At 49.0% G+C, this 14,557-nt stretch overlaps 1 protein-coding gene across 6 annotated transcripts in view; it reads left to right on the top strand.

Annotated features, from left to right (window-relative positions):
* The window catches only part of CGNL1 (cingulin like 1), a 140,527-nt gene extending 134,466 nt beyond the window's left edge, over window positions 1-6,061 (top strand). For 4 of the 6 annotated variants that reach the window (XM_019732244.2, XM_019732240.2, XM_019732242.2 and 1 more), the window contains 4 exons: window positions 121-245; window positions 1,214-1,322; window positions 1,714-1,877; window positions 2,945-6,061. In XM_019732244.2, the coding sequence (XP_019587803.2) occupies window positions 121-245; window positions 1,214-1,322; window positions 1,714-1,877; window positions 2,945-3,077 (531 nt within the window). In that variant the 3' untranslated portion in view covers window positions 3,078-6,061. The remainder of the gene's footprint in view (window positions 1-120; window positions 246-1,213; window positions 1,323-1,713; window positions 1,878-2,944) is intronic. The other 2 variants (XM_074327685.1, XM_019732243.2) reach the window with 1 other exon arrangement.
* The last annotated feature ends 8,496 nt before the right edge of the window (window positions 6,062-14,557 follow it).

Here is a 14,557-nt window from a genome sequence, read left to right as displayed (position 1 = left end):
CCACCGATGTTGGTGTGAAAAGCAGGCTCATCAGTCACTGACCAAATCCTGGCTCCACCTGTACTCTGCATAGAGCGTGTGGCACACAGCGCCCCTCATAGTCTCCCTGTTTGATTCCAGAACAAGGACCTAAAGAGTCGGATTATCCACCTCGAAGGTTCCTACAGGTCCAACAAGGAGGGGCTGGTGGTGCAGATGGAGGCCAGGATCATGGAGCTGGAGGACCGGCTGGAGAGTGAGGAGAGGTGAGTCGGGCCAGTGGTGGTGCAGAGGCCTGGCAGGCAGTGACAGTCACAATACAGAGTGCTTTCACATTTGTACCTCTTCCCATCCTCATAGGCCTTCATGTGAGGAAGGCAGAGCAAGTACAGCCTTGCTGTTTTTATTTCCATTTTACAGATGAGAAAACTGAGACCCATAACTAAGTACGTACTTGAGGAAGGTAGCCTGGCTGAGGAAGGTGTAGCTGGACTAAAACTTAGCTCTTAGCCCATAGCTTTCCCATTGTCCTTGCTGCTCCTTTCCCCATCCCCTCAATAGGATAAGCTGCCTCATAAGCTACTGAGTTTGAGCTCGATAGAGGCGAGGGATTCTAACCTGGGGGCCAAGTGTATCACTCTGCTTAGCAGAGGCCGAGGAGCCGTCTGTCAGAGACAGGCAGGTCCTCCTACAATGGGTGAGAGACATCAGATGACCACACTCCTTCCCCCCGGTTCTCTGCATCTAGCTCTCAAGTTGCCGCCCGAGAGCCAGCACCAGGTAGAATTAGACCAGCCTCAGTTTTTCAGTTCTTACTCGTGGCCCTTGTCCTTCCTAGATTAAGTGCGTGTGTGTGTACATGTGCGGAGGACATTTCACATTATCCGTTATCAGCAAAACTGTGGGGTTTGGGCTGGAGCAGCCTGGAGTAGACTTCACATGTTCATATCTGGCAGTCTGTGACCCTCTGCCCTAAGAAGTAAAGCTCAGGATGGAAAGAACTCAGGGCAAGTCTAGTCCCAGCTGAGCCCTTTGCTGGCTCTGCGTCCTGGGGCAAGTCCCTCCCGTTCCCGGAGCCCCCGTTTCCTCAGCTGCCCAATAAGTGGTCCTTTCCTCTTGCACAGATGAGTGGACTAGGCGGGCCTGGCTGGGGCTTCCCCTCCATGGCCTGGCCCGGGCCTCTTGTGGGGCTGGGATAAGACGGTCCTCGGTTCTATTTCCCCTGCCCTTCCAGGGACCGGGCCAGCCTCCAGCTCAGCAACCGACGGCTGGAGCGGAAGGTGAAGGAGCTGGCGATGCAGGTGGATGATGAGCACCTGTCGCTGACCGACCAGAAGGACCAGGTGAGCGGCCCTCTGCAAGTCCATTGTCAGATGAGACTGCACGTCCCAGGCTGAGGGAGCAGGAGGTGGCAAGGCATCTGCAGGCGGGCAGTGGAGTTATGCTGGACTGATGCCTGTCTTTCCACTCTCCCCAGTTACATCATGAAATGGGGCTTTTCTAGGATGCCTTAATAGGGGAGTTCAGCAAACTTCAAACCCTGAACATGGCTTGTGAAGAGTGGATTTGTCCGTCGTAGACTCTTATGGCCATTTTCCCGTGAGACTGGTTGCCTGCCTTTGCGCATGTGTCTTGGTTGCCCGGAGAGAAGGTTGCTGGACCGCTGATGCTCTCCTCCAACCCAGTGGGGCTGGGCGACCAGCCAGCACTAACCTGCCCTCTCCCCCAATGCAGCTGAGCTTGCGCTTGAAAGCAATGAAGCGACAGGTGGAGGAGGCTGAGGAGGAGATCGACAGACTAGAAAGTTCTAAAAAGAAGCTGCAGAGGGAGCTGGAGGAGCAGATGGATGTGAATGAGCAGCTACAGGGACAGCTCAATTCCATGAAGAAGGACTTAAGGTAGGCAAGTGCGGTGAGCCCCAGGGGAGAGCCTGATGCTTTCAGGGCACCCTTAGTCCTGTTGTCTCACGCCAGTTTCTTATTGTCACCTTTTGGGGGTCATCCCAGGTAGAGATGAGAGTGGCTGTGTCCACTTCAGTCACCCCACGTGCTTGGTAGGGTCTCGCGTGTCACACGCATAGCAATGCCTCAGTGTCAGTGAGCAGGTACTATCCCTGCCGTCCATAAGGGAAAACAGGCTCGGTGCAGGGAAGACTAGCTCACACCACCGTGGATTGGGCAGCTCCTGGATCAGCCCTCAAGACGCCCGCTTTTACATGACTTAGGGAGAAATAGGGTAAAGTTTGGGTTCGTATCCTCATGAGGAGTAGGATAGCTCCAGTTTCAGTTTCAGGAGAGAGCTGCCTCTAGAGCTTTCCTGCTGGGGTCCTAAGGGGACTGGGTTGGGGTTCGGTTTCCCTCGCCCAGCGTCACTGCCTAGGGCATTGGGGTGAGGGGGTAGATTAGGTTCGTGCTCATCCGTGGAGCTGTCTTTCCTGGAGGCTGACTATGCTGGCAGCACACGAAATTCTCTTATAAATGGGCACCAAACTCCAACCCATTGAGAATCCTATACACCGAGCTTGTCAGTCGAGAACCTGGCCCCAGGGCTGGCATTAGGATGCAACATTTAAGCGGGCACCAAAAATCTCAGTAATTAAGACAGATGATATTTAATGGGATATTTTAAAAAATGCAAACCATCTGTGGTGAACAAGACATCCAAATTTTAAATTAAGACGGGATCAATGACAGTACCCTGATGAACCTTATTGGGGCTTAAGGCAAAAGGAAAACTCAGTACCACTGATCTTGCCCCAGCCCCACTGCCAACACTGGCCTCCGTGCTGACAGGTGGGCATTTGCTCCCTGTTGCTCAAGGAACTGGCAGGTGCAGGCCAGTTAAGTTCACACGCTTCCTGCCACTCAATGGGGTAGGGAGACAGGAACCCGAGACCCTTCCTTCGTCTCCAGATCAGAGCGGACCCCCCAGTCCAGGGCCAGGAATCATGCCCGTGTTGTTTCAGCAGACTGAAGAAGCTGCCCAGTAAAGTGCTGGATGACATGGACGACGACGACGACCTGAGCACCGACGGGGGAAGCCTCTACGAGGCGCCGCTGAGCTACACCTTTCCCAAGGATGCCATCAGCCAGATCTGAGTGCGCTTCCAAGGCTGTGGAGGTGACCTGTCATTCTTCACAGGGACCCTCGGCCACCTGCGGCAGGAGGCAGGAAAAGCAGCGCCTATCTGGAGCTGAGACCCGCGGCCCCTTCTTCACATAACCAGCGATTCCTCCGTGCGTTATTCTTCCTCCGATCCCTGAGTGAGGTCACAGCTCTTGTATCCTAGACAGGGAGCGACTGCGGTTTCAATGTTGCGACATCGGAGGCCTAAGAGCCACCACCCATTGGGGTGTTTTGGAAAATAATTTGGCAGACTGAAATCCCTTCTGCACAGCTGTCTGCCATAACATTTGCATTGCTGCGCCTGCTCTCTCCACCCTCCCCGTCAGGGGAAACGATCCAGAATGCTACTTACTATTTAATAGCCACTGTGCCGGGGGGGCAATGATGTACAGGCTGTACATAGTTTAAACCAGACCTTTTCATGACTGCTGCTGTTCCATTTTGGAATGTTACAGAGGCTTCCTTGGGTGGCTTGTTTGTCAAGTTCACACATCTATATAGAGCATTATTTTTTAAAACGTGATACTCCTAGATTTTAAGTATTAAAGAGCAGAAGCAAGAGAGGGAAGGTAGAATAAAGATCACTTTGGGTATCAGAGTTGGAAAAAAGGAATTGTCATGATGATAAAGGACAGTTAACCCTGAGAAAAGAAATTCAAGTGGTCTTGGTAAGCAGCTTGCTGATGGAGGCAGAGAGAGTCAGAAGACCATTTTGTATCTGTGGCCTTGGTTGCTTATTTTATCTAGAATTTTGTTCTAACTTTTGGACCACGCTGAGACCAATTTTCAGCCACCAATTGCAATGTCTTTTACACAGGGGTGTGGGGAGACTTGTAATAAGGTTTTTGACAAATGATGTGGTTTCTGGAAGGATAGGGTCCTTCTATCATTTCTTATTGGTCCTTTCCACCCTCCTCCCACAAGCGGCCTCTGAACGGGGCTCTCCGGGCCCCAGGAAAGGGTGGCTCCTTGGGGGGGGGGAATATAGCAGGTTGTAGGGACAAGGCTCACAGACTTAGGGGGGAAGATACAGGCAGGCAGTGTCCAGTAAGGTCATTGGGAAAGTGAGAAGGAAGAGGAGATACGCAGGTGTGTGTGGGTGTGGGTAGGAAGCAAGAGAAAGGAGAAGTTCTTGAAAGCTGGGGGGATGTGTCGACAAGAAGCGGATTGAGTAGGGTCTCAAGTTTATGTTAGGAAAAGGAAACAAGAAACAGAGGTCAGACAGAGGTGTGTCTGTGCAAACTGGAAGGTTCCTTCTAACTTCCTGGGACAGAGGGACATGAGCAGCACCAGGGAAGAAGTGACTGGGTTGGGTGATGTCTGAGGCAAGGCCACGTTGCAGGGCAAAATTACAGGGAACATGGCATTGGGAGGATACAGGGTACCCTGGTACTTCCTCCTGGCCTTCTAGGTGTCACCTCGCACTGTGACAGTCCCCAGGCATGCCTAGAGGCCAGGCCCAATCACAGCAGGGCCCTGGGAGAGAACCCTGTGACTTGTCACCATGTATGGAGCAGAGATGACAGTGTTAGCTGCTTCAGCAGTGTCCGCAAGTGTCCTGATAGATGGGATGGGGTGTGGACCTGAGAACTCCATGACAGTTGCCAGGGAAATCAGGGAATCTCAGTGCCCTGCCTGCCCCAGATCACAGAGCCCACAAACAGATTCAGAGTGATCAGCCTGGTTTAAGGGTGAGTCCCCTGGAGTAGGAGAGCCAAGCCCTCCTTCACCTCTGCTGGTGGAGTGGTTCATGCCTCGGCTTACTTATTTGGGCTGTGGAAAGAGTCCTCCATTCATTTCGCAAACATTTATTGGGCATCTGTGTTGTCAGGCAAGGTCCTTGGCAATGGGAATACAGCAGTGAATAAAGTGGATCAAAGTCCCTCCCCTCCCAGAGCACAGCCTGGGGAAAGTGGGTGTCAGAGAACAGCCGTACGAATGGACACAGTGGCTGAGCTGAGCCCCTCTGTACCCATTTCAGAGCCTGTCTTTCTTTGTGGGATGCCACAGGCCTGGGGTTGGTCGACTGGCGCACTGGAACTCCCATGGTTTCTTTGACCCTCACTATGTTTTTGATTTCCCTGCTGCTTCCACCATCATTAGATATTTGCCAAGAAGCCTACGTAATTATGCCCCAGCCCACTCGTAACTACAGTTGGGAGATGAGAAAGGCCTGAGGCCCAAGAACGTTGGGAGCGAGTGTCTGTCTTGGTTTGTGAGAAAGTCCCGGCCCCTCATTCTGGCCAGTTCCTTCTGGTACCCTGAGGCTGGCTGTAAGAAGCAAAGCTGCCCATGAAAAGAGAACAGAGATCACCATTCAGAAAACTTGGATCCTTACTCTGAGAAATGGACTGTTTTAAATGTCATCCTACACAGTACTGGAGCTGGCAGTGAGCTAGTCGCATGCAGTGTAGCTTTGGGGTGGGAAGGACACTGGCCTGGGAGTTGAAAGAGATATTTTCATGTCCTGGTTCAACTTATCTCGGTGACCTTGATGGGGTGACCTTGACAGGGCACATGCTGTCAGAGCCACAGATTGCCCAGAATAAATGATGACCAGGGGGCCCAAGGTCCTTTCCAGCTCTGATATGTTCTCGTTATTTGATTTTATTATATACACATATTTTTTTTCTCTTTATTGCTTTAAGAACTAACCCTACTCAAGAATATTTCCTTTAGCTAGCTGAAACTGAGAAAAAAAATTTATTTAATAAACAAATATGTGGCCAACTGCAATGCTGAGGAGACAATCATCATATATCTTTATAATTTTTTTTCCCCAAGTATCATTCGACAATGCCAATAGGCTTATTCTGTTGGGTTTCTGTTTTCAGGTATTGTTTGATTGCTTTGGTTTGTCATGGGGAAGAGACATTCTTATGCAGCTACCTCCATGTAAGTGAACTCCTGGATAAAGCAAGATTGCCTTTCAATAAACAGTGTCACCCAACAGGAATCTCGACTCCTCCATTATTTTGACTCCCTTGCTTTCTCCAGAGTTTGGCTCCTTGTCTGCCAAGAAACAGCCAAGGGGAATGGCTGGAAGCTACTTGAGGAACTGTGATGGCACGCCAGGCCTGGGACCAGTTCCTAAAATAGAAGAGTGGGGTGTGGGTCAGTGGTGAACACTGAGAGAATTAGTGCACCTGGATGGTTGTGGTGTTCCGAGAAACACAACCTGCCCATTTCCAGAACATGGCAACAGGGGAAGTATGTCAATAGCGGAATAAACAGGCACCCCCTGTTTCTAAACCAAAATGGGTTCTCTTGTAATCACAGCTTGCACGTTAGCTCTCCTGCTCTACAGCAGGCTGACAGCAGGTACCATGGCCTCCTTTTCATAGGAAATGAAAGTGACTTCTCCACAAAAGGGACCTGTAGTGTTTATTCTCTATCCTCAGACCCATTTTCCTCCCCATCCTCTGGAGGCGGGTCCCTGCAGGCACTGGGTTCTCTCCATGACGTGAGCACTCTGGTTGGAGTCAGCTGATGGGAGCAGGTGGGGGTCGGCTGTCACTGCCCACTGCCACCCCCATTTCCCCAGTCATGGAAGCATCCTGCCCACCCAGTTACCCTGAATCCCTGACTGCTGCCCTTGACTCCCCTTATTCTGACTAAATGGAACATCTCAAATATAAGTGAGATTTTCTAATTTTAATAAGTCCTCCAAGTCTTTGCCTGCATTCTGCTTGCTTTTATTTTTAAAGTCAAGTTTACTGAGTTATCATTTGTAGTAAAAGGTACCCTTTTTGGGGATTATTTTCTTTCGAAACTGTAATTAGGCCTCTCTCTTTGGCCCCTCTGCTAGGGTCCTCGTGGTGGGAACCGCCTGTTCTCGGGTTACCTCTCCCTCAGGCCTGTGGGAGGAATGTGACTCAGGAGTCCAGAGCCAAAGGGAAAGGGTCCTTCCAGGCCTGCAGCTCCTTCCTCCACATTCTTGGCATTTTTTCTTTGAACTTGAGGATAGTTACAGTGATCCTGTCTTTGTTGGAGACAGTCATTAGCCAAAAAATTTTGTGTTCTAAGTTTTCAAGTGATAGGGAAAAATGACTCGAGTACAAATTTCTATCAGGGGCTTAACAGCCCCAGATCCAGAAATTCCAGGCTTTGCAGAAGGATCAGCTTGACTCGGTCCTGCTGTCAGTCCGATCTGCTGAATACACGGTACTGAGAATCACTGCAGACATCCATGTGCGTGACCAGAGGCCCAGACTGTCTCCATCAGCAAAGCAAGATTTGAGAGCGTGCCACATGCTGGGTTTATTAAGGCTGCAAGATGCGCGGAGCAGGTCCAAGAGACATGCAACAATAGCGCCTATTCTGTGAGGGGACGTTTGCAGGTTTCCCACCTTGGGAATGTCACTTGGTCTCATAACAGATTGTCAATAACTCCTTGGGGGTAGGAGCGTGATTCCAGAGGTTTTCTGGGTAGACAGAAGCTTTAGCAGGTAGGGAACCTGACGCCTGGGAAGCTGGGTATTTTGCCGTAGGTCGCATGTGGAGTAAGCAGCCAGCCCATTTGTGAAACCTGCCACCATGCCCAGGTGTTGTGGCAGATAGAAGGTTGAAGCCACAGTCTAGGACTTTTAGGAGCTTACAGTGTAATTACAAAAATGGTGATTATTTAACTAAGTGGAAATTAGATACAAATATTAAGTCCTTCATATATTTATGGCACACCAAATTTGTTTGTTTTTCCTTGATCTTGGCCCGCCCACTATATTCCTGAGCCCATGTACAATTCAATAGCGAACACGTGTTGAGCACTTACCTGCCACATGTCAGGCACTGTTCTAAACCCTTTGTGTGTATTGACTCACTTGATCCTTCTGACCACCCCCCGAGCAGGTACTATCGTGACAAGTGAGGCAGTCCAGGCAGAGGGAGTTAGTAACCAAGGGCACATGGTAGGAAGTGGAGGAGCCAGGATTGGAGTCTGGGTCTGGTTTTGGGGTTCATACTCTGCACCAGGAAACTCTGCTACCTCTCGCATTCACCTCCTGGGGACAAAGGTCTCTCTGTCATTGGCTCCTATATTAGAGGTTCCTGAGGCCTCCTGATCCTTCCTCTTCCAGATCTCCCCTTCAATTGTGGGTTTCTATGCACCTCAGCAGCAGGCTGCCTGCCTCCACTCTGAGCACTGCAATCAAAGGCAGATGGAAATCAAAGTGAACCTTTGAAGCCACAGACCTGATGTGGCCATCACAGGCTTTTAGCTGCTCTTCTTACCTAGCTGTCTTTGGTGCTGTGATGTTTGGATGTCTCATTTACCTGTTTCCCTTCGATGCTCCCTTGGTGCTGTGCTCGTCTGACTTGTCTGGGCCTGAGCTTGGTGGGATGGCTGCTCTGGCTGGTCATCGGGCCTCCTCACTGTCTAGATGGTGGTCTTTGGGCAACATCAGCAAGTCCTCGGGATGGGTGGTTCTCAGGGAATATTGACCTTCCCAACCTCCAAACTTTTGTGATGAGAACCTTCTTCTAGAACAGTATGGGGCAATAATAATGCTCACTGTGTAGTGCATCTTTCATATTAGTCTTACATTCAAAACTGCACGTGTAACCTGACATCAGCAGGGTGTTCTCATGGAACACTATTGACTAAGGTCACTAATAAAACCCCTCACCCCAGAGGAGCTCATGGAAGAACTTTGGGTGATTGGGCTGGAGTCTGGAAACCCTGGGCTTGGCAGCAGTTGGCTGCCTTCCCAGAGGTGGCAGCAGAGTCTCTGCTAAGCTGGGAGGAGTGGTCCTAGTGTAGGTGGGCTCTGGATCCCTGCGAGTGGACACAGGAGGAAGTCTGGGCACAGCCAGCTTCAGGACTTAGAGCCGTGTGCGGAAGCTCATCTTGAAGGAAAGGGACCCCTCTGCCCTAGCCATTCCCAGGAGGAGTAGAGCTCCTGCTGTGGAAGCCCACCTTCTGGCCTCCTTGACTTGGTGTGGGAGCAGGTAGTGGGGTTGTGTGTGCAGGTTGGGCAGGTGATGGCACCTGCTTCCCCATCCACCCAGTACAGAGGGCATCTCTTCTGAGCCCACCCAGGGAGTCTACAAAGACGAATCAATGTTGCCCTGTGGTGGACCCGGTGGTCTTTTGGGGCAGTGGGAATAATTCTTTTTTAACATCTAAAAATCCCTTAACAGGATAGAAGCTGCAACTTCCTGTGGTCCAGGAATCATTATACTTTATCTGATTTAATCTGCACCCTGTGAGTTGGGTGGTGGTAGGAAACATGTGCAGAAAGAGAAATAACTTGTCCGAAGTCACCAATAGTAAATACCCCGTTTCCCCGAAAATAGCACCCAGCCGGACAATCAGCTCTAATGCGTCTTTTGGAGCAAAAATTAATATATAAGACCCGGTATTATATATTACATTATATTATATTGTATTGTATTATATTATATTATATTATATTATATTATATTATATTATATTATATTATATTAATTGTATTATATTATATTACATTACATCCGGTCTTATCTAAGACCCGCTCTTATATTATAGTAAAATAAGACCGGGTCTTATATTAATTTTTGCTCCAAAAGACACGTTAGAGCTGATTGTCCGGCTAGGTCTTCTTTTCGGGCAAACATGGTAGTGGGGTGGGAATAAAGTCCCGGTCTGCCGCTCTTACCAACCCAGAGTTTGCCTCTACCTTGGCCATTCACCTTTGCTGCTCCTCCAAAATAGTCACCGCTGACCTCCCTAGCTGAGGACATTAGGCACAAAGGCTGGGTGGTTTGTCTGAGGTCACAGCACCCGGCCTCTGGATTGCAAATCTGCACTTGGAAAGCACGGCCTGCACGAAAAGAAGGCAGACAGCCTGCCTGCTCCTCTCTGTAAGCCCCCTCCTGCCAGCCTATCTAACCTCATTCCAACCACTCCTGGGCCTTCTGGCCCTTCCAGGACAGGCTTGTTTTCCAGGAAAGGGCTTGTAGATTAAGATAAAGCAGGTGTCTCCGGTCAAATACCCTCCTGCCTTTGAAAGGACCTGCCTGGTAAGACTGCCAGTTCGCCCCCTTGGTTCACTCAGTTCCATCTCTGGGCTGGGGCTGCCTGGTCTTTCATCAGGTGCCAATGGTTCCTGGCCTATCACTGGGCACGAATATGGGGGCTGTTTGGAGATAGGCACAGGGCTCCCTGCGAGCTGGACAAGGGAAACGGGATCTGAAAAAGATGGTGACAAGTGCCCCCTGGGGCTCCTGGCTCCTGCAGGAGACAGTCTGTGTCTCTGTCCACTGTCCCTGGGGAGACTTCTTCTGGCATTTGGATAATGAAGGACTAGAAAACAAAATTGGCTTCCACTCAACCTGCCTGCGGCCTCCTTGTCTGGCCTAGCTATAATCCAAAGCTCTGGCCCTCCCGTGTAGTGTTTATTCCTGATTCACATGTGGCTTTCTAAACCAGCTTCATTTTCTGAAACAGATAACTCACTCTACGACCCCTTCCTCTTTAGGGCAATTTAAAGAATTTTGCCTGTGTGTTTCATTGCTGCTGGATTCTAAATTCAAGGTACAAATGCTTGTGGGCTTACTAAAATCATGTGGCCTTCCAGAGCCCCGTGGAAAGATTAGGTATGCCCAGGCTAATCGGGTTAGTCAAGCCCTGGGATGGTCAGAGGTGTGCAGGCAGGAAGCATTGCACTGCTTCCCCACCCCCCAACCCCATCACATGGGGTGGGGCTCTCTGAAGACTGCCGGCCTACATCCAGAGCTTGCTTCCCAGATGTTAAGAGGCCAGCTGTGGAGTTAGTCCCTGTGACTTTGCTACCAACTTCAGCAACAAAGACAGGGAGTACGCATGTGCATATATGGGTAAGACAGAAATAGGCAAGGTAACAGCATGGCATTGGATCTCTCAGTATTTTCAGTGAAGGACTTTTGGTTTGTTCTGTTGAGGAATTTGTGTCCCCATCACCAAGAATTGACAGTAATTAATGTTTAGTCATATCTGCTTCACATTTTTAAATAAAAGAAACAAAACATTAGGGATAAGGTTGAAGGCTCTTCCTGTGTCCCTCACTGCTTGCCTCATTCCTTTTTCTCCCTCCCAAAGGCAAACCACTGTTCAGAGAGCCAGCCAGTTGCATTAGCATCTAGGATAAAGGAAGTGGAGGAATGACTGGAGGTCAGACTACGAGAGCGAGGGAATTGTTTTAAACAAACACTGTACGGAAAGTCAGTACCTTAATAGCTGCACTGAGGAGTGGGGAGAACCCCAAGGGGCATGATGACGAAACTGCCTACTGAAGAAGGTGAAGCAGATAGGGGTGGCACCTGGGTTTGGCTGGGTTGGGATGTCCACGTTGGGGATGTCCAGAGCTGAACTGCCCTGGACGGCGAGAAGAGCCCCAGTGCTGCCCAAATATTATAGAGTATTGACTTGAAGGAACACATAGATACTTGCCCAGAGATATTCTTTCTTCTTCCTGACCCCAGCATACTGCTTCCCTCGTCCCTCAAATATGGCGAACAAATATTATAGAATGTTGACTTGAAGGAACACATAGATACTTGCCTGTTTGGGAAGTGGCATTTTCAGCCTGCCTGAAGTGCCCACACATCTAGTTCCAGGCTTACAAAGACCAAGGTCTCACCGGCCAGCTCCCCTGGAGAACAAAGAGTGGTGACCTCCTCCGTCATTCCTGGAAATATCCAGCTTTGCTCTGGAATTGCCATCGTTCCTTGTGTGCTGCCTCTGTGGGCCCCTGTGCTTGCAACCTCCCTTGGATGGTCAGATGGGGGAGGAGGGGTGCTGAGCATGTCACTCAGGGCCAGCTGGGTGCTAGTTGTCACTGTGTGTGTGTGTGTGTTCCATTTGGATCCTTGATGATCAGAATTGGAATTTCATTCCGTAAGCTTTCCTTTTAATTCCAACATAGTAGCTGGAATCCTTACATCCCAGGAGGAGCCCTTTAAACAGTATGGTGACACAGACGTGTTATGGTGTTTGTTCTCTCTTAAGCATGCATTTCCTAGGCAGAAGTTTCTGAAAATAAGGTCACCCCTCAACTTGCTGAGGGAAACTCATGTGTGCTTGTGCTTGGCTGGTAATGGGATTGAAAGGCAGACCTCATTTCTTCCTTTACATATTTATTTTTCAATATAAAATAGGACAATTGTATTACAAAACCTGGAAAATAACCCCACCAGCCGAAGGCAGCCGTCATGAGCATTTTAGTGCATTTCCTTCCAGTCCTTTTTAGTATGTGTTCTTTTAAAGATAATTACAATCACAGTGTTTATGTGATTTTATATATGCTTTGTGGTCACTTAACATTAGAATAAGCGTGTTTCCTGATATTAGATAATCTTTATCACTTTAAAAAATGCTGCATAATAACCCATTGAGTGAATCTCATCGGTTAATTACTATCTCTATATTGTTGGATGTCTAGAAGTCTAAATGTTGACTTCCTACAATGAACACTTTTGTATCTGTAGTTTTTTCCATATTTCAATTCTTTTTGGCTTTGACTAGATGACCAGAAATGGAACCAATGAGGAATGAAGTGAAAAAAGTGGCTTTTCCAAAGGATTTACCAATATGTACGGACACCAACAACATACAAATGTGGCAGTTCCTCCAGGCCCCCCACCCCTCTCTAATGTCTAATTCACCTCTCTTTTTGAATAATAGACTAACCTCTTTCATTAAGTTAATCTTCTTTTGTATTGGGAGTGAGGTTTATTTTATATGATGTCCTTTTGTGACTTATTTATTCTCCCCCTTTTAATTTTTATCTATAAGGCTAGTGTTTTTAAGTAGCATACAATGAAAACTATACATCGTGTAATAGAGTAAAACAGTGAAAAATAACTCCTTCATCCTTGACCCAGTGTCTCCAATCCCTACCCAGAAGCAACCACTCTTTCTAGTTTCTTTTATTTCTTACAAGCCAACTTATCGATGTTTCGTACAGGCCCCAGAATTTCTGTGGCCCACTGGACACATTTATAGAAAAGGAGAGGACAGCAACTTGAGGAGATTTATAACCGGTGGTGAGGTGATTGTGGGCCCTGCGAGCGCCCTCCACCCCAGACGACTCCTCCCCCACCTTCCTCACAATGAAGGGGGCCTTTGGGTTACATCCAGGACTGGAACTCATGGGTCAGTGAGGTGATCCTGAAGGAAGTCTGGCCACAAAGTTTTGATTTTTTTCAGCGACTATACTGTCAAATACATGAGGGAGCTTCAAGTTAAAAGGCCAAGGTCTGTTTGCAGAGGCCCAGGCCTTCTAAAGGGACCCAGGCACCCAAATCCTGAGCCTGGACATCCCTAGGACTCTGCTCGGGCCCTAGGCTGGACCCTGGCGATCCCAGACGACGTGGTCGGTGGGCTGTCCTTTCCCATCTGCCCACTCAGTCTTCACTACCTCTTGCTCCCTATTTTGATGATCATCTGCTTTTCACACATTTTTCTCTGGGGGCGGGGGTGGTGGTCCTGAATTCAGCTTCTTTTTCTAGGGCACCCTCTGCTCCAGCTCCAGTGTCAGGCCTGGTGGGTCTCTCTCCCTAACAGGTCCACATGGTTAAAACCATAAATATAGGGACACTTATTGGGGAGGGCAACGAGGATGAAGACAACTGGGGCAAGTGGCCAGGGAGGAGAGAAATTACAAGGCGACCCTATCTTCCGGAGATGGCAACAGGAGATTTGGACCAAAGTCTCAGCGTCTGTGGGAGGTGGCATTTCCAACTAGGTGTTAGTGGTGGCTGCAGGAGTGTCGTTTCCAACGGCTCTTGGGGTTTTAGGTGGGCTTCTGCAGGGAGACTAAGAGGCTGATGGACAGCTGCAAAGGGCTACATGCAGTGAGTCCTAGCACAACAGCTGCATTGGCCAGCAGGTGGAGTTGGTGGCCTCTTCTGGCCCTGATGTGGAACCGTAGATTAGTGGGCACTGGGCATCCAGGGCCCCGCCCATCTGCAGTGGAGTCCCAAAGAGGCCTTGGGACAATATCAACCTTGGTCTTCCCAGCCTAGCCCAGGTCACCTGGGGCTCCTAAGTTATCCTCATGTTACAAAGTTTGCATTGCATTGATTTTAATTACAACATCCGTTGTGAGCTGCTATTTTGTGAGAAACCAAAGTTATTCATTTACACTTTTCAAAGAGGAATTGCTGTGCACCCACTCTGCAGTGGCCTACGTTGAGATGAGTAGGACTCAGTCCCTGGACTCAAAGGGATAAGAAATGTCCACTAAGAACTAAAAAATAAAGGGCAGAGCCTAGAGCACTAAAGGAAAAGTATAGATGAAGTGTGAGTTGTTCATGATGGGAAAGACTGTTATTGGCTGGGGCAGCTAGGGAAGGCTTCATGGAGGGAATAGTGTTTGAGAGGGTCTTAAAAATGGGTGCAGTGTTTTAGAACTTTAGTTTGAAATTTAAATTTTACAGATGGGTGCATTTTTGGCTGGAAAGAACAGAGTGAACTCATGGATGCAGGCTGGAT

This window comes from Rhinolophus sinicus, linkage group LG03 (genome assembly GCF_036562045.2).
Source record: "Rhinolophus sinicus isolate RSC01 linkage group LG03, ASM3656204v1, whole genome shotgun sequence".
In the NCBI taxonomy this organism is placed as follows: Eukaryota; Metazoa; Chordata; class Mammalia; order Chiroptera; family Rhinolophidae; genus Rhinolophus; species Rhinolophus sinicus.
The sequence above is the reverse complement of the archived record's forward strand: the minus strand, read 5'-3'. Positions and strand labels throughout refer to the sequence as shown.